We start from the raw sequence: 25,201 nt of genomic DNA on the forward strand, positions 1-25,201 counted from the left end.
TTGCATGTCTTGAAATGGTTATCCATGCACAACCTTTCGTAAATACGGCTTCAAACGCCAGAAATTCGCTGTCAAAGTATTCCCTAGAGAATTCTCGAGCTGTCACTCATGACAAAATTCAAAGCTGCCCACCGCAGTTCATATGACGTCATCAAAGGACCCATTTCAGCCACAACCGACTCCCCGCTTTGTACCATACAGTTTACTCCATGTAACCACAACATTCTCCTCAACAATGGAAAATGTCTTTTCCAGAATCTTCCGATTCCGAGGAAATGGGACTTCACCTCTCAGAAACTTCGTCTAGCTTTGACGAAAATGATTTTCTTGAAGAAAAAGATGAGGAAATAGTTTTCGAGGGCGATGAAGATATCGGTGTTTTGCCCTATCAATTGAGCCCCTTGCAGAAGAATTGTCAAACGATCCCGATTACCGTTATTAAGATGCAACATATCATTATTTAAATTATCTCGAATGTCGATGATCCTGCTATTTAACTTCGTAGCAAGGGTGTAGGAACCGGGGGGGGCTGGGGGCGCCAGCCCCCCAGTGAAAAATGTGGAGGGGCGGAAGTATCATTCCGCCCCCCGGTTCGCAAGTCAGAAAACCCCTTTTTCATTTCCAAATGAGAAAAAAATCTCATTTGGAGCACCAAATTGCATCTAAGGCCAGCTGAAAATACAAAATTAAGTTCACAAAATGGAGTGGGTGTTGAAGTGTGCTATATTGCACCAAATTGCATCTGAGGCCACCTGGAAATGCAAAAAAAAATCCAAAGGGGATACTTACAGTGCAGGGAAAATATGAAATAGTGTACAGTGCAAGTGAAATCCCATAATACTAGTAGTGGTAACATGGGGTTTAGACCTTACTAATAGACGTTGTATAACACTGGGATTAACAGGCTAGCTTGTGTAATTGTATCTTTTTACTGTTACGTAAAATCATAACGCAACGCCAGTTTCACCACAAAGAATAATTGCAGATCTAGTATTGATCGTTCTAAAACCAACTGGTTGTAAGTTTTGTGTAAAATAATAGGTAACCAATAAAACGAATCGTCATTTGCTGCATCAAGGAGGCCTAGGTTATGGTCATAACAAGTAATTTGGCAATTGCATAGGCCTACAGGCACCAGTAATGTTGTGTATGTGTGAAAGGGTGGTGTAGGCGGTTTTACACTATCTCACGCAACGTAGTCGCCAAGAACCTGAAGTATTTTTAAGGGAGGGCCCGAGGAACATAAACTTATAGCATGCTCCTCATGGTGAAACAAAATTGCACCTATTAGGTGAATTGAGTGTACTGTTAATAGTAGGAGAGACTAGCGAAGGTTCTTATGACCAACTAGACCGGTTTCTGCTCTCAAACTTTATAGGAGGAGCTTCATCAGTAGTAGCCTTTGAATAATTTATATTCGGTCTGGGCGTCTCGTTCTCAAAATGCATCTATTTTCTGTGCACGAGTTTTTATGGACTCATAGTGCAGCTATAAGAGCATATAAAAGAGCTTCGTGTGAACCTTGAGAGTCAGCTGATTCCTCGTTGGTACGAAACCTTGAGTTAACAAGTAAATCTTTGAGATTTTGGGCCCTTTTGTAGGCTAGAATCGGTTCATTTGGAAACAGCTTGGATAATTCCGCGTGTTGCGAGATTAAGGCCAATGTTTCAAAACTGTTTTTTTTTTCAAATGCGTGGCTTTGATATGGGGTGTATAGGTTAGCTTAAACACCAGTGGTGGTTCCTTGTTTTTAGGTTTTGTAGTGAGGTATTGCCCACGGTTTTCAAATTTTATGCCTTTTGTGGCTGAGGAAATTTCCTCTTTCTTATAGTTACGGAGTAGCAGTATCTCTGTGAAAGCGTTCTTTTTCTGTAAGAAGTCAGTCTCATTGTTACAGAGACGTGCGCATCGTAATACTTCCCCTTTAATGAAGCCTTTAAAAGTAGCAAGCGGGTGTGCAGAGTTTCTGTCGAGGTATTGGAAGGTTTACGTGGGTTTGGTGTAGACTTTGGTGTGTAATAACCAATTGGTTTCGAACCTTTGACCGTTGAAGATTTTCAAATCTGGGTGTGTTACCTCGGTGTGTGGTATTTCTACCGTAAACTTTAAGAAGCGGTGAATTTCTTTCAGCGTGTTTACTAGTTGCTTAAGTTCCTGATGTGTACCGTCTAGAAGCAATATAATGTCATCTCTATAGCGGAGCCATTTTAAGATTTTGTTTTCTGTCGGTAAAATTTGGTTTTCAAGTCTATGCACAGATTTCCGGAGAGGCTTGGCTACCCATAGCGCAACCGATCTTTTGTAGATAGAATTGGTTATTAAACTCAAAGCAGTTTCTTGTTAAGATCAGTTCAATTAGTTTTCGCATGGATATGGAAGATATTTTTTTATTCCATATTCGCTTTTTTTTCCGCCTTTTGAAAACGTTAGATAGTGTAAACCACCTACACCCCCTTTCATTTCTCAATAATTAGAAAGTTTTGATTACTTTCGAATTTATGATCGTTTATTCCTCGAGGATGCAAGCTTCGTTTGGCACAAATTGGGTATCATTGAAAAGCTACAGGTGTATACAAAATGATGATAAAGAAAAATATGTCCATTTCATCACCTCTTCAAATAAAATTATTTAGCTTTTAGAGGTTAAAGAACTAAACAAAAATAAACGCCGCCAATGTCCCGAAACTGGAAACATACCAAAAAAATAAGATGAGAACAGTTAACCAAAAAAAAAATACAAATCGTATTAAACTGGAAATAATTAAAGTTCACGCAGAACCGTAAGATTTTGTTCAATAATTGAATAATTTGTTAAATAAATTTTAGTTTAAAGCAGCATTTTGCGTCTTTTTCTATGATTTGTCTCAACCTCACTGACTCCACTATGCCTTAACGACATGCATAAGTAGCTTATCTATTTAAATCTTACTTCAAATGGTGGCATAAAAGTCGAAAAATTTGCAACTTTCAACGTTGTTTTTCTGCAAGATATTTACCGTTAGAACCCAATAACCTCGCCCATAATATGAATATTTAAACACTGCGAACGTCATTGACCAATACAACACCATGCTTGATTTGTGTACAGTCTATATTGCAGTTGTACCAGGGACTTCCATTACATCTCCCTGGTTGTACCAACGCAAAGTATTGAATCTATTTTTAGCAACGGATCATAACTAAACCTGCATCTCTGATTGGTTGAATCCAAACTAGTGGGTTTGGCGGAACTGTATGCCATTAATTTTAACTGTGGAATTTGTCGAGGACACTCTTCTCATTATCTGCAAATATCCTTAATTACTCGCCAATTAACGTTGTTGGCAAGAAAAAAAAACTTGGCTAATATCTTAGTTTGCTGTTTTGTGATTGATATATGTAAAAAAAGCGATGGACATGTCAAAAAAGTAGCAAACGGCGACCAAACGCAAAATGCTGCTTTAAGCCGTAACAACCTTACTTGCTTTAAGCATAAATTTGATTTACATCTGCTTCTCTAAATTACATCTTACTTATCAGCACAAACTTATTTAAATAAATAAGTTTGATAAAAACTCTTGCATAATTTGAAGTAGATGTTTCCTTTTCATTATTCCTATTACATTAGTGACTAATATTTAAACTTTAACCTACATTTTATTTCTCAAAGTTATACATTACAACACAATTAAGTAAACTTCATCAATAATTTTCTTTAAAAGATATAATAATCTCAATTTTTGACTAGAGGATCTTTGCAACCTTCACATCCTATCTTTAAGATTTGTTTCCTATAAATTAATAAATTAAATTGCTTCACTATATTTTTTGCACCCAAAATTCTTATTTTATCAACCTTACCAGCTCTAATGCATTTACTTAACCATTTTATCGTAAAACAATAAAACTAAACCTTTAATCCTAAATTACTGATTAATTTTCCTCTAATCTAATCCATTTATTTATGGTTGTACTTTTTTGCCCCTTAAAATTAATCCCTTATTTCCGTTCCATTGATTTATTCCTATTTTGAAATAAACACGACCTAATATGTCCTAGTTTATCGCATTACTTTCCTCACTTTTTATTTCGTTATTTTTATTTTTTTATAATATGATAATAATTATTCTAATTCTAACCAAATTCAATCTATTTATCTCTATCTACTATTTTATCAGTCACTATATTCTATCCTTTCTTTCTAGTTTCCTATTCACAGTGTGCGTCTTTTTGAATGCTCACCTAGAGTTGATGGTCTGAACCTGATCCTTCAGTCTGACCTCTCTCTCTCTACCCTGACATCTCTCCAGACACTGGTGATCCATGACGTCGACAGGAATCTAACTAATGAAGAGTGGTCGGCCATCTTGTCTTACTCCGCACAGTGTACAAGCTTACAAATGCTGAAGTAAGTATTCCGATGTAGATCATACTTGTAAAAAAATCCATCCAGATTATGGCACTTTGATGTTGCTTCTTTCAGCGCCTTCCGTTTCCTATTTGCACATCCAGATGGTTTATATTTAGGCCAGTGGCGGAGAAACAGGGGGTTGGGGGTTTTAACCCCCCCACTTTTTGAAGAGGGGGGGTTGGCCCACACAATCAACCCCCCTAATTTTTGCCAGTAATGTTCTGTTATAGCCTATGTTATGTCCTCCAAATGGCATAATAAATCAAATCATTAAATTTGAAATTGTTAAAGTCATTTCAAACTTTTACCTGGTAGGCTACATGAACAATTAACGACCGAAAACCGAGTTGGATTTGATCCACACGTTATTTCTAGCCCCTTTTCCCCCACCTTGCGCATTGGAACTTGTAGCTCATAGCGCTAACTTCACCCCACAACAGACATACACAAAATAACGTTTTGTTGCTGTTGAATAGCTTTGGAATTGTATACACTTGCCAACTTCAACGAGGTGTTTCTAAGTACATGTACGTAGGCAATATGAGTCGAAATCTGTCGCTAGACTAGCGCGCTTAGACACTATCAATGCGAGGTCGATTTCGCCGCACGTGCTTTACATCTTACACAGCACCGTTTGGTAAAAATGTACTCTTATTGTTTTTAGGCATGAATTGATAATTACATTGGTTGTGTTGTAGGGGACTACCTTAGGAGTTAGGACTATTTTGGCAAAGTTTGGAGTATGTGATGACTGTAGATCATGTTTGGAAACTTCACTTGAATCATGTGAAAACTCACCTGAACTCAAATGTAAATTAGGTTTGAGTCTTTGTTCCTGTGTGTCAACCTGTGATATGGTTAGTGTAGAACTATTTTGCTGTAACTGACTGACTCCAGTGACAGAACATGAGATTTCAATTTTCAAAATATGAAATGGTTAACAGGCGCGTATCCAGGGGGGGGGGGGGGGCATGGGGGCGCGCCCCCGGGTAAGAAAAAGAGGAGAGAAAAGAATAGAGAAGGAAAAAGGGGAAAAGAGAGGAAAGAAGGGGAGGAAGGAAGGAAAAGAAAAAGAAAAAGAAGAAAGAGAGAAAAAGGATGGAGTAGGAAATACGGCAAGAAAACTTTAATGGAAAGAGGGACAGTGACAAAATTATTCGAATTTGTAAAGCAAACAGCAGATATCACATCATATCAGTGAGCATGAAAATGGCGTTCCACGATAAACAGCCTCCAAACCATGCGCGCAGATCCTGGTGAGGACAGCGGGACGCGTCCCCACTAACTTTTTCAGTAGCGGGGACATGATATAACTTGTCCCCACCAATTTGTCTTGACCAATAGCTGCATTTCAAGTTCCCCTGTATTGTGCTTTGGCGCAGTTTGATCCAGCATTGTGCAAATGACATGCAGCAGTTCTCATTTTATTGTATTTTATCCACAGTTGTTAAATATAGGACGGAAATCGCATTTGCGGCAGTCTATATTTGTTTTCTGGGAGAGGACCCCAGACCCATCGTATATGCAAAAGTCTACTTGGATTATTTGTCCCCTGATTTTCTTTCTGCAGACGCCCATATATTTCTCCAAACTAAGTTTCTAAGCCATGAGATCTAAAACTTAAGGAGGTTTAGGAGCATCGTTGGGTCTGGGAAGTGTTATTTCCGGCGATCTGGGAGGTATATTTGCCAAAACAAAATTGTACGCTACGGGCGAACCCATGGTCGCGCTCCGCTTAGATAGTGTCAGAGAACAGACACGCGTCCCACCATTATCCAAGACTGATCTGCGCCAATGCTCAAAACTGTCGATGTGTGTAGTGTTCGGTTTTGGAAATATCTGGTATATTTTTATTTCCTTCAACGAAATTTTTTAGAAGCCGTCTGAATTTTCAAAAATCCCTGACCAACCTTCTTCATCATACTTCATCATACTCGTGCAATTTTGACCCGTCTGTTAGGGTTTGAAGGAGATTTTTCTATATCGGTTGTCCATAGATGATATTTTGTGCAACATTATGGGTATGTTTTGAAGTGAATTTATTCACGAGAATTGTGAATTTTCAAATTCTGAACAATGGGGCTGACGGGTATTGTGAGCCGCGATGAAGAATCACCTACATAAGCAATGATCCACAGGATATGTGATGAAGTCGAACATGATGTGTGACCGGTGACAATCTTCAAAAAGGTTATAGATGAGAAAAAAAGTATTTGGAAATACTTGGTTCTCAGGCAAAAGTGTACATATGGTTGGTCAGTTTCAAGCCAGAGAAGTGCTATTTCCGGTGATCTGGGGGGTACCAAAACCAGAAATTTGCTTGTACGCTGCGCGCCAACCAATGGTTGCGCTCCGCTTAGATAGTAATTCGCCCCCCCCCCCCGGGCTAGAAAATCCTGCATACGCCCCTGGTTAAATGCAGCTTTTCAAGGTCTGGGCAGTGCCATTGACTGCAATCTGGGAGGCAATATTTGCCAACAAATTCTTGTGCACTTCGCGCCAACTTATGGTGGCGCTCCACTTCGATAGTGAACCAGCAGTTATGACTTTTTATTTCATCAATGGCCTGCAACCCCCCCCCCCCCCCACTTCTGACAAGAAATCTCCGCAACTGATTTAGGCATTGTGTGATATCAGAAATGAAACACGTCTAAAAATAGATCGAAAACCCCGAACAACGGAAGTGCCGATAAATTAGAGACCACCGTTAGAGCATTTTGTCAGAAAATTACACCAACAAAATGTGACAAATGTCAATGTCAGGTAGATAAGAGCACAATAAAAAGGGTCAATAATCGCGAATAAGTAAAAAGTGGTAAAAAGCTGAAAGGGGCGCCAGCAGTCCATTTGAGTCCGCCTGACTGTATGGGCGCTACGCCATTGCGTCTCTTAGTTGGTTTTTCGTTTACGTTGATGAACACATGATTCCAACGTTAATGTAAACAATGTATCGTCTTTGCCAACCTGCAATTTGGTACCTTCGAACACTTTGTCAGCACTGAATTTATTGGACCAATCCTATTGTAAAGCCATTTTTGTAACGATCTCCAATTGGTCAAAATGGGGTCTACGCTCGGCCCTAATCTCCGAAAATATAACATCTTAATAGCGTGAATGGGGTATAGAGCAATTGAATGTATTTTATCGGGAGGGGTATTACAATAACATCTACGTTTATGAAGATTCTCCATCTGGGGCAAAAGGTATTTGTGTTAACAAACGAATTCTATTTTATCATCATTAGCAGGTGAAACAGTAAGCAAGCGACACAGCAAACCCTTCTTTCGTTAACAGAAATTCTTAGACGATTGTAAGTAAATAGTTACTTGTGCTGTCATTATCAGAGTCGTTTTCTAGCTGACGAGATCATCGGGGTGATGGGGAGGACCGTGATTTTTATTCCTTCTGAAAACGAACTCGAACGTGAACTTCATGAAGTACAGTAAACATAAGACAAACGATATGTGTACGTGATGTTAACACTTTAAGAGAACATATCACTAACACATTTCTTTTCGACATTTTTACTTTAGCTAAGTTAACGTGGGTAATAAAAGAGAGTCATGAAGACAGTTACAGTTCTTGAATTTATTCTCCTTACTTCACCCATTACTGCGAACAAAGTAGACATGAACCGATGTTGGTAAAGCTTAACAAATACGCATCTTGTAGCGATTGCGACACCTCCGTCAGAGATATGGATGTATTCAATGCAATTCAGGAGGAGAAAAATCGGTTTTTGAGCCAGATTCGGGTTTTTGCTTGCAACAAAAAAAAACCATGCAAGCTTTACTCTAATCAACTACACAAAATGTAATATTGTTTTGAAATTGAATTTGGATCAAAGACGAAATAACAACGCGTGCAATGTGATACAATTATTGAAGGGTGATATTGAATAAATATTTAAATAGCAAGGAACATTGGTATATTTGCCTTTTTCATGTAATTCTAACATTCTGTCTTTATCTTTTTACTGAAGTTACCGGAGAGAACCAGTTGTTGCGCCCAATGAAGAATATTGCTACCCTTCTAACCTTGTCTCTTCCTTTCTTTCTCCGTTTCAGTGCAAGTTTTTGCAGAATTGTCATCCCTCCATAACGTTAACAAATTTAATTTGTAGCATCTTAAACTATTTTGAGCTTAAGAAACAATATTTCAGCTTTAAGATTCATTATTTCTAGATATCTAAGCAGTAAACTTTAAAATTCTCAGACATTTAAGTTATAATTTAAAGTGAGAAGAATTCACGAAGACGAACTATAAAATCAATAAATTTACCGAAAATAACATACGATATAAATCATGTGATCCGAGCATGCGGTTGTTACATTGTTGCATTACTCTGTTTTTTTGTGTACAATGTTGTATTTCTTCATGTTTGAACAACTTTAAATTAATTGTAAAGTTAAACATATAAACAAATTTGCCACTTCTGATAATGTGGACGGCTGTACATTCTACAATTAATATCAATCACATAACATTTATCATACAGCAGTTCAAACTATCATCATTATTTTCTACATTACTATGTTCATTCTAATTTATTTTTCATGGAATCCTTGACTTGTGATTATAATTTATTCTGATGAGAATGACCAATTAGATGTGATTTATTTCCTTGTCATTTGTTGCGTATCTTCATTGATTTGGTAAACAATAAACCTGGCATTCCTCTACGTCTTCTACATCTTACACGATGATAACTCTACTTCTATCCATAGGTTTTTTAATTACGTTGTGCAAGCTTTACCGGTTGAATCCATTCCAACATCCCTGAGAGCCAGAAACGTGAAAGGTTTGGTCACAATGACATTGCATTTATGTAAATGTTTTACCAACTATGTGAATGTCTGTTGAATTGTTGATTGTTGTTGATTTACTTACAAGAGAGTTGTGAATCAGCAACACATTACTGCAACACTGTATGACGGAGAAAACCAAGACAGAGTCTTGTGATGGTAAACAATGAAATATTGAAGTAACTTTGTGCTTTGCCCTTCCTATAAAAGTACATGTTCCGCTACTCGGAGTTTTTCAACCCCCCTACCCCCCCCCCCGGCAAACACACATACAGACACTGCAGAACACTTCCGCAGAAACTATTATTTCAATCTGAATTGCAGAATAAGTCCGTGAAGTCCAACTTAATTTTTGTCCAAGTCGGTCTACAAATTGAAGACAAATTCAGCGTAGTCGTGCCAGGAAAAGAAACGGAATCGGTCTCTTTGTACTACTTTATGTCTGCATTTCCCCACATTTGGATAACATTAGGCTAATAAATATGCAGCAGCTAACCGAGGCAACCCCCTGTTACCCTTACCCCCTCCCCCGAGTTAACACCTAACCACTTGTATTAGTTTCATTTTCAAGCCATATACATAATGTTTATCAATTCGGTACAGTTTTACATCGATATATGATCTTGCAAGTAGTAATTAAGAGAGGGATTAAGGGTAGATACAATTCAAGTAGTCTTATTCATTGGTCAACGCGTAAACACAAGAACAGTTCAGTAATATGTTTTAATGGAAAGTGTTCAACTGTGTGGTCCACCATCTTATATACAAACATCTATAAGACTAACAAGATTTTTGTAGTCGTTAAAGTTAGTTAAAACAAACGAATGTCTTACTAAGAATAAACGGATTCAGGCTAATATTTGGGTGCTGACGAGGAGGTTAAAATATCTTAATTAAGTTCAAGAATTGTTCCTATTTAGTTGTTTCACATGTTTTATATAGGATAAGTGTAAAACTGATCTGTTATATTAATGAGATGATAACAATTCTAAACTGAATGGTTATATAACTAGGAGGATAATGATAGTAAACTGATCGGGAATCCTACTGATATATAAACATTGTAAACTGATCACCTTATATAACTGAGATGATAAAGCAACTAGATTGATTACTCAGCTGGTATAAAGTTATCATCGAGAACCAACATATATCAGGTTGATGTAATGTTTATGATTTCAATCCAGACCAATGAAGAAAAACTCTGCACTGATATTTTACATTGGTCTCTTCCATTCTATTCATACAGTTAGTATTATGCGCACCGTTGGCTCCTTTATTTTTACTTGTCGTCTGGATTTGGAGACCGGTGAATGGCAGGTGAGAGATAATGCTTTGTCTAATAATACGCGGCCGACCTCTGTCTTTTCATTTTCACTATTAATATCAATATTGTGATAACCTATGTCTTTTAAATGTACTCGACTGCTGTTAGAATTATAATCTTTAATAGGCAACATAGATTTTGCCAAAACCGGAACTGGTTGGGGTGGGTGGGGTGGGGTAGGGGGGGTTATTGTATGTATGAAATTCAACATGTTTTGTACAACATGACTTCCAAATCCCTTCCTCTTGCTTCTATTGCATAACTTCGGTCTAATTTACTTCCTTCTGACGCTGAATGTCTCATTACCTGAACAACTATTTAATAATTCATACAATTCTCCTCAAGTATATTTCAATAACAATGAAACATATTCACTTAAATGAAAGTATAAGGATCAAAATCAATCTAATCAGGTTTCCAGCTTCACTCCTCCATAACGTCCTAAGAAACTGTTATATTGTTGATGATGTATAAAAAAAAATCCTTAAACTTATTTCTTGAAAGTTGCACTGCATGCAAAGATACAGTAAAAAGTTAATGATACTCGATTCTAGTAGTTTTAGTTTGTAAAGAAACAATGTTATCTTTCGCAACAATAAAGAAAACAGCAGAATTCCAATCGCTCTGCAGAAAGAATGATAAAATAGATGGATGGTAGAGAACAGAGGGGGTAGGGTGTTGAGAGCATTGTTTTACTGAATGTCATTCAGCACTCACAACACTAAGTTATAAACTGACACACCCGTATCACTTCCATATCAGTGACACCGTTGATATTACAAGTTCTGTAAAGATAGGACTATCTGGCTAAAATGTATACCTTTAGACTGCAGGTTTGTTACATATTGTGCAATATGTTGATGTATATGCCGTGTTTTTTTTTTGTGTGGGTTGTGAATGTACATCCAATGATCTTCAAGTTTGGATTCTCATGAAACCGTAGGATGTCATGAACAATGTCAGGATGTTTTATGTTCATCTAATTTCGTTAAAAATGTTAAAGAGTCCATGACATGAAAAATCCAAGGACTAATTAGAAATTAACGTTTTAATATTCGCATCCGAAAACAGAACTCTGAAAAATGTGATTTCAAATCGAGACAACGATGACATCATGTTAGGGACACAAGTGCCAATTCCAGGCATGTACCGGATGCGCGACGATCATACCGTCACACATTCATGCACGTTTACAATGAGAGAACAACCACTGTATTACGCTTTATTTTTTTTACGCTATAAATGTCACGTTTTTTTTTACAACATATTGTATAATATCCGATCGACTGCCGGTTTGTTGTGTTGTTGGGGGCTGCAGTAATGTCATATCCCATGCAATTAGCCTTCATCTATGGCCGAAATACGAAAACAAAACAACGATTATGACCAAGTTAGTGCACCAGCGCCAATTTCACTTCATTTTCACTTCAGCCAGTATACAGCTCCGTATTAGCGAACACTTCACGAAAGCAGACTATGATACCCCTTTGTTATGAAATAAAACAAATGGGCTTTAACGGTTCGACATAAACGAGTCGTTCTTCTGTCAAGTACTCCACATTAAAAACACGGAAGACCAGATCGGGAAACAGGAAACCTCCGGTGGGACAAGTGGCGATCCTTGGAGAAAGCGCGGCCGAGCACTAGAACTAGTAGTACAAGTATTAGTGTTACTACAATGAAGTCGCAATAGACGAAGTGTTTTTGCTGTGTCATACAAATTAACACCCCCTTCATTGTCCTATTGTGTAGTTATAAGCTATGAGTTTAGCTTCAGAAGGGATGGGATACATCTTCTTGTAAAAAATCTCAATGCCCCAATTTATTTTTGGAATATGCTGGGTCATTTAGTTATGGCAATAATATTTCTTATTCGTATTCTAAGAGAACCAGTTTTTCTTGGGGTGATAGGGATGGTTCAAAATAAGTAGTTTAAAAGATTATATTCCAAACGGTGTTTAAATGTCACAGCTATTTACTTTAAACAGTCACAAAGCCAAACATGCACACAATTTAGTTCAAATCTTAAATCATTGAACAAATTTTATTCAATATCAGTTCTAGACAGTCATTCTGAACAAGCCTGTGACTAAACCAACATTAACAACAATCATTTTATTATATGACATAAAAGTAAAACTGTAATTTCCATAGACATAATCATTCTTAAATTACACTGATGTAACTTGTGACATCAAATGGGGTTTAAGGAAAAACAACTTACCTGAAAGTTTTGGTTTTAAGCCTACAAACATATGTATGTCTATCGCTATCAATCGTTGTTGTGACAAAGTAATTAGAATGAACCACAAGCAAATAGAATAAAGGGTAATTCAAACCAAGAAACACTGCAGACGCAACTCACATGCAACAATGTAACTCACGTACGACGACACGTATAACACTGACACGCAATGTGAAACACAGAATCACACGCATTAAAATAATCGGAAACCATTTACAGGGTGTACTGTTGAGTTTCTGAAGAAAGATTGTAAAACAAACCACCTGCTGCTGAAGAAACAAAGTCTAAACATTGGTCTTTATTATGACTTTCTGTCAAATATCATTGGAGATATGGATATTTTGGCTTCCAGGTTAAAGGTACGAAGCAAACATCTCTGGGAGGTAAATGCCCCTAAAAAGTTCAATCCCCGTTCACTTATGCACATATTACATGACATCACGTTCACGCCAATGCATGTGTCCAAATGCTTCAAAACATGCCTTTTCTTATCATTGCCGATGTTGGGTCTGGAAAATAACCATTTCATCCTTAAATTAAAAGTCTTGAATTTCAATATATATCAACACTGAGGGAATCCTGACACAATCCAACACAACCGTAGAATAGAAAAAGGTGTTTCTGAAGGGATTTCTCAACCAAGGCTTCCTATACAATTGTGTTTTCTCCTGGCAACTTGAATCCAGTGAACTGACCATTGGCTGGAAACTCACTTATGATCCTTTGCCAAAGGGGACTGCACATTATGGTAGCACAACCCTGACGTGTCTTGCTAGGAACCCGCAGCACCTTTGAACATGTTGACGGTATAGGCTATGTATCTTTACTGCCTGAAAAAAAAAATATGAAGAAAGTTCAAATGTATTAAATTAATATTGGTCCAAGATGTCCACAATAACAAGCAGTGATACAATGCACAGTTACGGTTACATTTGTTGTGAATTTACACCTTCCATGTTTCATGAAACGTTCTTTAGTTTCAGACAATTGATCTGCCAAACTCCAAGCCTAAATACTAGCCTAATAATGAGTATAAAATGGCACATATGCCTACCTAACGTGGCTGCATAATGCAGTTTACATCCCCGAGCCAAACTTTCAGTATTCAACCAATCCTACTAGTAATAGTACTACGCCGCATACTGTACATGTATGGTTTACTCTCATTAGCAGAACCGGGGTAGTACGTTATATAGCCAACACACTTTACAAATTGGTTTTAATAATTCGATGGTTGTAAGTCACCTTAACACAACGCACAATACGGTTTAGGCAGTTCCGCGAATTCCAACGACACATGCACAGATCGGTAGATTTTTTAAGTATTTTTCTTTGCTACATAATTCTTACCACGTTGTTTGTTCCTTGCAATAGTTCCGAACGGTTTTCTTCTTCGATATATTGTGAAGCTTCAATTTCGCCTCGTTTAACAGGCTCGAACTGATACGGTTCTATGCTTAACACTAGTAACAGTAACACCTCAGGTCCACCCTCAACATTCAGTTCGATATGGGCATGATCATCGCCTTCACTCTCTGCTTCGATTATGAGAAAGGGCTTCCTAATGCTAGCCCAATTTTACAGCCTGGTGAAGAACCACTATCACTTTGAACTTCGGTGCCGCATTTGGTTCTAAATCTGCCATTCCACGGTAAATTTAGATTTTGATTTCGCGCTGACTTGATCTTGCTTTTTTTTTGTGTATTTATGTACACTTGTCGTAGTGTAAGTATGTGTATATATGTTCGGAGGAAACAGCGAGAGCAAATCGTGTTCCTAAGATGACGTCACATGACGTCATGAGATTTGGAACATTTTCGGGCGAACGAACTTTTTAAGCCCCGAAGGAGTAAATTAATTCTCAATTTTCGACTGGAAAAATCAAGTTTTATATATGGTCTAGAAAACATGCTTAGATGGATCCCAAAAAGATAGGACTTTGAAATGTTCGTGCCATGGCCACTTTAATCATAGCACTTACAACAGTAGTAACAGTCGCATAACATCCCTTTTAATCGACCATGTGGCTTACTGTAGCTTTCCCCGTATAGCTGCACCTGTATAGCTGCCCCTGTATAGTTGGCCATGTATAGCTGCCCCCGTATAGCTGCCCCATTTTCCAGCCCCAGTATTGCCGCCCCTGTATAGCTGTCCATGTATAGCTGCCTCCAGTAAGCTCCACCTATATAACTGCCCCGTTCTGCCGCCGCTCTATAACTGGGCCCGAAAAGCTGTCCCCGTATAACTGCCATGTCTATTTGCGCCAGTGTAACTGCCCCAGGAAAGCTGCCCCATATATAGCTGCTACGGTTAGCTGCGGTTTAGCTACCCTTATATAGCTGCCCCTAATAGCTTCCCTGTATATCTTTCTCCATATAGCTTTCCCCGTATAATTACCCCAAAATTGCTGCCCCCGTATAACAGCCCCCGTATAACTGCCCCCGTATAACTGCTCCTATATAGCTGCCCCGTTTTCCCGCCCCAGTATTACCGCCCTTGTATAACTGCCCATGTACTTCTGTCTCGTAAGGCGGCCCCCGTATTGCTTTCCCCGTATAAGTACCCCAAAATTGCTGCCCCCGTTTAGCTGGGCCCGTATAGCTGCCCCCGTATAACTGCCCCTATATAGCTGCTCCGGTTAGCTGCACCTATATAGCTGCCCCGTTTTGCAGCCCCTGAATAGCTGGGCCCGTATAGCTGCCCCGTATAACTGCCACGTCTAGCTGTACTCGTATAGCTGCCGCCGTATAGCTGCCCCTATATAGCTCCCCTAAAAGCTTCCCCGTATGTCTTCCCCCGTTTAGCTGCCCCCGTATAGCTGCCCCCGTATAACTGCCCCTATATAACTGCCCCGTCCCCCCCCCAGTATCGCCGCCCCTTTATAGCTGCCCATGTATAACTGCCCCGTAAGGCTGCCCCCGTATAGCTGCCCCGTTCTGCCGCTGCTCTATAGTATGGGCTCGTATAACTGCCACGTCTATTTGCCCCAGTGTAACTGCCCCTGGAAAGCTGCCCCCGTCTAACTGCCCCGGTTAGTTGCCGTCGTTTAGCTGCCCCTATATAGCTGCCCCGTTTTGCTGCCGCTCTATAACTGAGCCCGTAAAGCTGTCCCCGTAAAACTGCCATGTGGATCTTCCCCCATCTGACTGCCCCTGGAAAGCTGCCCCGTATAGTTGCCCCGTTTAACTGCTGCCATATAGCTGCCCCTATATAACTGTCCCTATATAGCTGCCCCGTATTGCCTCCCCTGTATAGTTGCCACGTCTAGCTGCCCCCGTATAACTGTCCCGCAAAGCTGCCCCGTATAGCTGCCCCATATAACTTCCCCTATAAAGTGGATTTGTTCGTTTTAATGGGGGGGGGGGGGGGGCCTTCCAACCATCATTTCAATACTAAATGATAGTAGCTTGAAATCTTCATTCCAGTAATTACTGAACAAATTAACTGTTACAATTTGTTGTGTTGTTTAGCGAATTAGGTAAAAAGTACATGATAGGGATGAAGGAGTTTTAGCAGCTAATTACAGGGACAGGGTATCCACTAATTCTGCAAATATTACATGGTTTGGTCAAATTTTACAACCTATTACGTAATAGGCAGTTTTTTCTTTCAGTTGCATATAAAACGTTCCCCATTGACTTAATTCTCACCTTTATTTGTCGCTAATCATTGGCTATCATTGATGACTTTCTAACTTTAAGATACTGACATAAAAGATTTAGTTGACTTTTGTATTATAATTGTTTTAAACTGTTCCAGATCAGTGAGCTATTTGACATTAGTAGATAATACAGGTCACGGTATGACAGAGCGTGAATCTCGGATATGATCTTCATTTACCCCGACACTCTTGAAATGGACGCAGTGTTACATGTTGTCAAGTGTCTACTTCCTGTCAGGCGCACACTATATACTGTACGTTAGGAACCCCTGTGACGATATTACGAATTTTACATCATTATTTCATCATCCTGGGTTTCCTATATTTTGTTCAACTTTCTGTTGGGGCTAGAAAACTACTTTTCATATCAATTTACTATAAACTGTCCATATTCCTTCATTTTTTTCAACGCCATTTCATCTGAAATGGAACCATATCATGTGTTCCTGTAAAGCAGCCATACACGTTACTGTGTTATATTATTTATTTAACATGAAACAAACCTTACACAACCGTAAATGTTTAGTTAGATGTGTATACATTAATGAAGTTGTAATTAATGTAATCACAGGTCGCACGTTGGTACTTTAATGTGATTCATTAAACTTGAAGCCAATTTAAGACAACTGATCATAAGCATGCATGACCTAATTATCGTATACCATACTTCCTCTGTTTGATTCGTTATGTTTAAAGTAACATATCAAAGATGAAAAACAAAATCCTTATAGATCTTTATTGGAGGAGAGCGGTTAGGTCTACATACTGAAGTAACCAGATTTATATTATTTAAAAAGGTTAAATCGTCCAACGACCTCGTCGTTGGACGATTTATTCGTCCAGTATCTATACATATTATTCGTACTGGACTTATTCGTCCAGTATCTATACATATCGTACAACACAACGTGTACGTTAAAAACCCTTGTGACGAGGTATGGTAAAAAATGGAGGTTGCATGGAACAATTAATTGTAGTCTCCCTTCCACGCTCGTACTCCCGAACTTTCGTCATATTTCCTAATTATTGTTGTCGTTCTTTCTCTGCATGTAGCCCGTATGTGTCCTCCTGAATCAAAAATTCATAATTTTACAATAGAGAATTTTCAGACAGATAAATATATAAAGCAAAATGAATCTATCGTGCTTCCAGTGTCTCTCTTCCACAACGTCTCAGTCAAATATGTGTTATTAGTGAAAAATATTGATGCATACTTTTCATCTCTAGAATCTTAACGTGTGACGTCACTGTACGCAGCAATACAACAATCAGTAATTGTTACTCTGTTCTAATAGTTTGATTTAGAATGGGATTTGAGGGATCCCTATTGATTATATTAAATTATTTATTTAGATTAATGTATATAAACGTGATTGACATAAATGTGTCGGTCCAAACAGGCTTATATATGAAAGGGTACATTTGATTTTAACTTGAAACAAACTATAGATGTATTTTTTTAGGTAGATTTCATCAATTTGATATATTTTAACATACTAGGAAAATCAAAGTAGAAGGTCAACTTAAAAGTTAAATTTAAGGTTTTTATTTAACTTCAAGAAACATCTGTTTGCTCCACCCCCTGTACGTAAAGTACTCTGAATAAGTATCGACATTGTGACACTCAAAAAAGACAATGGTGAATCTGAACTAATAATGGTTTAAAATATTTGCATTATTTCTTTCGTCTTTTGAATAACTACCAATGTGTATAAAGTAGGATCTCGAAGGAGTTTGGGCCAGTGTAGGGGAGGGGGGGGGGGCATGTTCAAAGTAACTGGTAAAGTGGTTATTTGTTAATATTCACCATCCGGCAAATTAACTATTGTATCTTCATAAGTATCTTCAAGCACTGACGGTAATATAATTCAACATCCAGGCCTTGTATCCTCACATGGTTCCTATTGTTATTAGTACTCTTTCCATCAGAACATTTCAATATGTCTGTATGTTTTAGTATAAGAAACACTCTGATGTAGTTTAGTCATATGTTTCTTGATTCCGAGTCCGAGACCATTAGGTTCGGGGATGGCACTCTCGAGTCCTAAAGTAGTTCTATAGAGTATATGAGCAACCCAAACCAAGTCCTAGTCCAATCAGTATCTAGAGACAAAGCAATGTCGAGCTCACACAGTTTCTGCCTATACTAATCTAATAGACAAACAGGGCGTATCGGTTACAGAAACCAACTATAATCATTCCTAAATTTACAGACAGTCGCTTCCTTTTTTTCTGTGCAGTTGTACAAACTTCCAATTAAACATACATATACATGGTAAATTTAGGGGTTTAAGACTAATTTGTCTTCCCTATATAGCTGATGTTTATACTATTTGTTATTAAGTCCGTGTATCTTACAGTGACGAGTCTGTCTCCTAAATTAATTTTAGTGTGTTCAATGCAGATGTGCGTTTACCGGCCAGGAATAGTTTACTGCGATATTTGTGAGTGCGTATATTACACTAACATTTATATTTCTGCTTTTCCTTATTATATGTTCCTGAAACACAATTTCAACATCTCATGATAATAACCTTTCTCTTCCTTTCAGGCCTCTGACATAGGGGGAATACTACCAGGAGAAGAGGTAAGATAGACAGATTCATTTTCCTGTTTATTAGTAACGGTAATTTAGTAACAGGCAAGGAGTCGTTAATTCCTGTGGAACGAAGAAATAAGAATAAAGAGTATTATAATTTATTTCTAATTAGAGAGGAAAGATTTATAATTGGCGTGTATCGCACAGGGAATATAGATAGACCAGTTACAAGTTTATATCTGGTTATGATGATAGCACTGTTTTCAATGTCAAGTTTAGATGCGGTTTAAATAAGTTACTCCCGCACACACACAGTCACGTAAATGCTAAACACAGAAACTGATTAAATTTTGAAAACTACAAGATTTAGTCCGATGATATGGGCGTAAATAACCTCACATAATATTAATAATATTAATTTTTAACTATCTCAGGTGTCGAACCCCCCTGCTCCCCGACATATGCTAAATGACTATTTTATTTCACTATGAATTAAAGATCATAATTCTTTACTAGTTCAAAAAGTATAGAAAAAGCTATATTTTTAAATTTCTTAAAGTAAACACTTTGTTCATTCATTTCTTCGCGAAAACAATTTTCACAGGTTATTGAAAAGATCTGCCAAAAAAAAAATTCTTAAAAGTCACCTTTATTGACACATAAGAAAACCATAATACAGTCACATGATATCAGACTACGATTCAACAGTGTTACCGTATAGTGTAACAATTTTCTCGACTCACAAAGGGCTATCTCTAGAAGCATACACTGAAATCGCCATAAATATCTATTCCGGTATTCTTTGATTATATAAAATCATTATAATCATTCTCTGTGGTCGGGGGGGGGGGGATTGGGGACGGTTAAAGAGAAGCCAAGCTTCTGGCAGAAATTCGGTAAACAGTGCAATACAGTTTGTATGTAAGCATCATCACATACCCGTCAAATAGGAACATATTAACTATTGAAATTGAAGAGATGAACTGGTCATCTATGTTGGTAAATGTGAGCGTGTCGAGGAGCAAGATGATTTACCGGATTGTGAGGGTATATCAGTTGGGTTATAGCATCATTAGTATACGAGAGTGCCCACTGTGGATTAAATTAATGACTCGGAGCAAACTGTTGTTACATGAGATATAAGGAAACTAACAAAAAAAAAATAACACTTGATGTTTTTAGTGAATGATTGATGACGTCATCCCGTAATCCCTCACAGAGTGGATTAAATGGAGAAGGGGTGCATTTCCAAGTTCCAATTCGGGTCCCTTGATATAAATGGCATGACATGAAATGTCATGAAATCAGCTCTTAGATTGGTCATGGTTTCATGGATTTATCCGTCATGTTTATTACGTGTTCAGTACTAAAATATTCGCAGGATGTACTTGCTAGAAATCACTAAAATGATAACTGAAATAATAATAATAATAAGGACAAAAACTGTCAAGACAATTGAAAACATGCAAAAGGAATTTCAAACTGAAGTGAAAATAAGTTTGGTTTAACCTAAATTGATAACCTCTGAGAAAACACTATTTATATGGCTGCATATGATGAATATTTACAACATTTAAATATATTGCATTGTCTTTGTTTCTGTGTTATCTTATACATATTCATTACTAATACTTTCCCTCTTGTTTAGGGATTCGATGAAGAGAGTTACCCGAGAAGCCGGGAAAGGTTCAAGTAAGTGTATGGTCAATACAATTGAATACTTTTTACCTTAGTATTTACAATTGTGTTTGTTGAGAGTGGATTGTGTTTGTTAATTTTAATTGTAAAATCTCAAATTATCCATTATTAAACACATTTTTTATCCCTATATCTGTGATGTTCTAATTTTATATTGTCACTAATTTCATCTGCTTCAACTGAAATTGGTTTTAATATAGTTTGTATTTTCCAGGCTGATCCCTGATTAAATGTATGAAAATGAGTGAAAAGTTCCTTCCATTAGAAAGAAACAAAAATATTTGCTCATTATTGCAATAATGTCGGATACACAACCTTCTGTTCCGCTGATGAGGCGTAAGAAGGCCATATCTTGAAAGCGATACATTTCTTTATCTGCTAATCTGTGTGTTATCACTAAAACGGTTATTAAAATGGTTAGTATAATTCCACCTTTCCTCATTAGATTAATCATTTTAAGGGGAAAAAAATAGAAATCATCGTGAGTCCTCCGTTAATACTTACCGGGACAAAACTGTCGGTAAACATTTGAAAGTTTATTAGGAAACGACTATTAGCGATATGGTGACGTCACTATATTGCATGACACACAGAATCAGTGGAAAGAAGAGAGTTAAATCTAAGCAATTTCATTGCTCGTTAGCTATTTGGCATCTGTGACCTAATTAGAGACGTAAAAATAGAATTTTTAAATAAAGTGGGGTGGGATCGGAAAAAGGGGAGAAATGATTCATAAATAAAGAGACAGAAGGGATGTGAAGGTCAGTGGGTCACGATACTGTTTTCTAAAACACTTACATGTTGAAGAGCATTATCTTGTTCCATTTCTGTTTCCTACAAATTCGTCTTTGTAACAAATTATTTCCTTTGCATAAACCAATATTAAAAGTTAAAAGTATACTTACAGAGAGAAATTAATTCCTTCGTTGATTAAGCTTAGAAGAATGTTAATGTGCAATTTATGGCACATTTTTGCGGGCGGTTGGGAGGGAGTTGTGTAGGTATTACTTACACATTGTTCTTCTAATATGTAGTTGCTTAATCCATTTATTATAATAACAATAGTACCTAATATATAATTTCATCTTTATATTACAGCCAATGGCAAAGAGCCTCTTCATCTGACTGCGCCAATCAGTAGCAGGAATTTGACTTCATTCACTCTCATCTCAAAACGATGGCAGGAATTTCATTGCTAAAGGATCTTATAAAGAGTTTATGTTTTAAACTGTTAATATCTCCCAAATACTTTATACAAACATCGCCAGATAGAGCTCCAGTATAATACACATGCAACTAGTCTAGTATAATTGTGACGTCATTAAATGTCTATATTCTCAAGACAATGGCATGGTGACCTGATGACTATATTTCTGAATCTGATGTATATTGGCCTACTGCTAATGTGTGTAATGAGTTCAATTCCCACTAGATATCTATCTTCTATTGAGAGACAGAGATCTCAACTTCGCCAACTACTGAATTAGTATGGTGACGTCATTGATTACCAAGTTGAAAAAAAACATCTAACAAATTTAATTCTTGTGTCCCTTGAATTTAGCTCGATGAGATGTAAATCAAACCAATACAGAGAAGCACAGGTGTGAAACAATGAGAAACTCGTCCACTATTAATTAAGATATAGTACCCACCTTTAAGGTTGGTTCAACCACATATAGCATACATAATTTAAATTTATTGCTAGAGTTTTCTTTCTTTTTCGGAGAAGGGGTTCGGATGTCTAGTGGATTCCTTCTCCATCCTGTTAAGGGGTTAGGTTTGTAAACTGTTAATAACTATAAATACTACAAAGAACTCCAAACCAAGATTCGATATCTTACATGATCGTATAGCCTTCTTAGTATTGTAAAGTGTACAACAAGTTATTTATCACGTTTGAGGAGTAACATTACTGTCCACTTCTACTTTCTTTTCTAACTTTAAATTCATTTGCTCTTTGAGCCAAATTCAAATTGCTAAGCGCCAAACAAGCTTCTGATGACATCATCCATCAAACACTACGTCATCAGTATGGGCGCCTATTTTCTCTTCGATGTCAACTATTGAGAGAGGGAAGAGAGAGACTTCACTCTCTATCCTACTCGTTGCGTATGTTGAGGAGCGGGGGAATGGTGGGGTGTTGGAGGGGTTAGATGACATAACCACCACATTGGTGACCAAGTAGATGTTATATTAGTCATTTGCACCACCGTAATTGTGTCAATGTTAAGACTAAAGACATTCGTAACTATCAATTCAGAAATGCTTTGATCATGCGGTTAACATACAATCTCTCCTTAAATGCTGGTATGACGTCATAATGTCGGTATAATGTTAGATAGCATTGCAACAGGAATTGAACCAGACAGAATGGTTCTAATTACTTTAAGTCTTCAATAGAAATCATATTCTTAATTTTCATTTCTTTTCATTAAATGTTTCCTACATTTTGATGACTCTGTTCTAAAGACGAGTTTGATAAGTTACATCTTGACTCAAAATAGACTGCAAAGTTGCTAATCTTAAAACGATAACCCAGAGTAAAATATACCTTGACTACTTAAATAAGTTTATATACTAAGCATCCTGGTGAAATTCGTATACAATTCCTACCGTGCATTCTTCGATATATCTTTAGCTGAAATTATCACAATTTGTAACACAGGTATATAGATAATAGTGTAATAGGATAATAGGATGGCGTGACTGTTGTGACATTCAAATAATGAAACGAACAAGATCATGATAATCTGAACATTTTGTGTACTGAAGCTTGAAATTAATGATCGTACTCTTATATATGGCAGGTCTTGTAGGTTATTTAGTGGTTTTTGTTTTCTTAGCTTATACAGTCTCTTCCCGGGTTGCCTAATCTGGAGCAGCCTTCCAGTATTTAAGTAATTAAGTTTCCCACGTAGTTTAAAAAAAAGGTTTTGCTAACCTGCACCAACCGATCAGGCTTGTCCTCTCCCGCTCTGACACCCACCGTTCAGGGCTGAAACCAATAATAGTTCAAAACTTCATTAGAAACAGCTGATTAAAGTTTTCTTTTAATTTCACAGAATATTTTACATTGTCAAAATTCTACCGACGAATATCATTATTTTGTTACCGGTTTGAAGTTGTTTCATGTTTGTTCATGTTGGCTTTAATTGACGCTTTGTAATTCCTGCTTTTTCAACCAAATACACAGGTCCATTCATGATATATCCTCACATTATACACATAACATTGTAACCAATCGTACAGTTAATAAAATTAACTCTTAACTCGCCTTCCATGAATATGTTCTTTTCTTCATATATTACTTGATATAAAACAATATTGTCAAATGATAAATATGCCGGGTTATATCCTAAACTTGACAACTCTTCGAAAACACGATATTTAATGACTTACACTAATTAAAACAGGTATCGAATTGTCTCAATACGTGTTATATCTTAAGGCAGTAAATCTAAAACTTGTTTGTCCCGTCAGAACCGCCATGTAATCGTGATATTGACTTGTAACATAATAAAAAATCAAATCATTATGTTAATTAAATGTAACCCCAGCTAAGGGCCAGAGATACATTCCAGTAAAATCTGACCCCAGTTAGGGGCCTTAGGTACATTCCAGTGAAATGTGACCCCAGCTAGGGTCCTGAGATACGTTCAAGTTCAAGGGAAATGTGACCCAAGCTATGAGCCTGAGATATATTACAGTGAAATGTGACCCCAGCTAGGGGCCTGAGATACATTCCAGTTAATTGTGACCCAAGCTATAGGCATGAGATATATTACAGTGAAATTTGACCCCAGCTAGGGGCCTGAGATACATTCCAGTAAAATGTGACCCCAGCTAAGGGCCTGAGATACATTCCAGTGAAATGTGGCCCCAGATAGGGGCGTGAGATACATTCCAGTGAAATGTGACCCCAGCTAGGAGCCTGAGATATATTACAGTGAAATGTGACCCCAGCTAGGGGCGTGAGATACATTCCAGTGAAATATCAGTGTCATTCCTCTTTATGCGCTTCGTCAAAATCGCTCCAAAAGGCGAACTAGAACTAACTAAAGTTGACACAGTTTCCATGACTATAGCATTCCTGGCCCAAAATAGTGTATATAGTGATATAGAGAGAACAAGTTAATTGCCGCTGTTTTTTTTTTTTTTTGGACCACGTTGCTCAGCTAGTCACTGCAAGTCGGTTTCGAAAACGATCAACATTCCTCTTGAAGATAGTGAATATACGATCCCTAATGGTTATATTTAGCCCCTCCCTCTTTCCCCAAAGATTGGAATTGCTGGTGACGCCTATGATGATCGCCTTTGAGAAAATGTTGTTTCAGTTAGAGAGCTAAGAATTATGCAAAACGGTACTATCATTCATTTCCAACACTGATTTGTGTATACTTGCCTGCGATCGTAAGAATTTCTGCTGGGTGCTTTTCTTCCCCCTCTTTCCATCTGACTACGTCACTTGCATATGATAAATCCGATTAAAAGCTTCTATCTGTTCTTGAGGGGCTTGGAAAGTGACGATTTTAGTTC

The 25,201-nt window shown here is 37.5% G+C and overlaps 1 protein-coding gene across 2 annotated transcripts in view; it reads left to right on the forward strand.

The window, feature by feature from the left end:
• Positions 1 to 23,939, forward strand: part of LOC139983426 (uncharacterized) — a 67,217-nt gene extending 43,278 nt beyond the window's left edge. For both annotated transcript variants that reach the window (XM_071996972.1, XM_071996973.1), the window contains exons 4-9: positions 4,185 to 4,387; positions 9,118 to 9,191; positions 10,445 to 10,515; positions 18,980 to 19,015; positions 20,616 to 20,659; positions 21,764 to 23,939. In XM_071996972.1, the coding sequence (XP_071853073.1) occupies positions 4,185 to 4,387; positions 9,118 to 9,191; positions 10,445 to 10,515; positions 18,980 to 19,015; positions 20,616 to 20,659; positions 21,764 to 21,806 (471 nt within the window). In that variant the 3' untranslated portion in view covers positions 21,807 to 23,939. The remainder of the gene's footprint in view (positions 1 to 4,184; positions 4,388 to 9,117; positions 9,192 to 10,444; positions 10,516 to 18,979; positions 19,016 to 20,615; positions 20,660 to 21,763) is intronic.
• Positions 23,940 to 25,201: the final 1,262 nt, after the last annotated feature.

This window comes from Apostichopus japonicus, chromosome 16 (assembly GCF_037975245.1).
Source record: "Apostichopus japonicus isolate 1M-3 chromosome 16, ASM3797524v1, whole genome shotgun sequence".
Classification (NCBI taxonomy): domain Eukaryota; kingdom Metazoa; phylum Echinodermata; class Holothuroidea; order Aspidochirotida; family Stichopodidae; genus Apostichopus; species Apostichopus japonicus.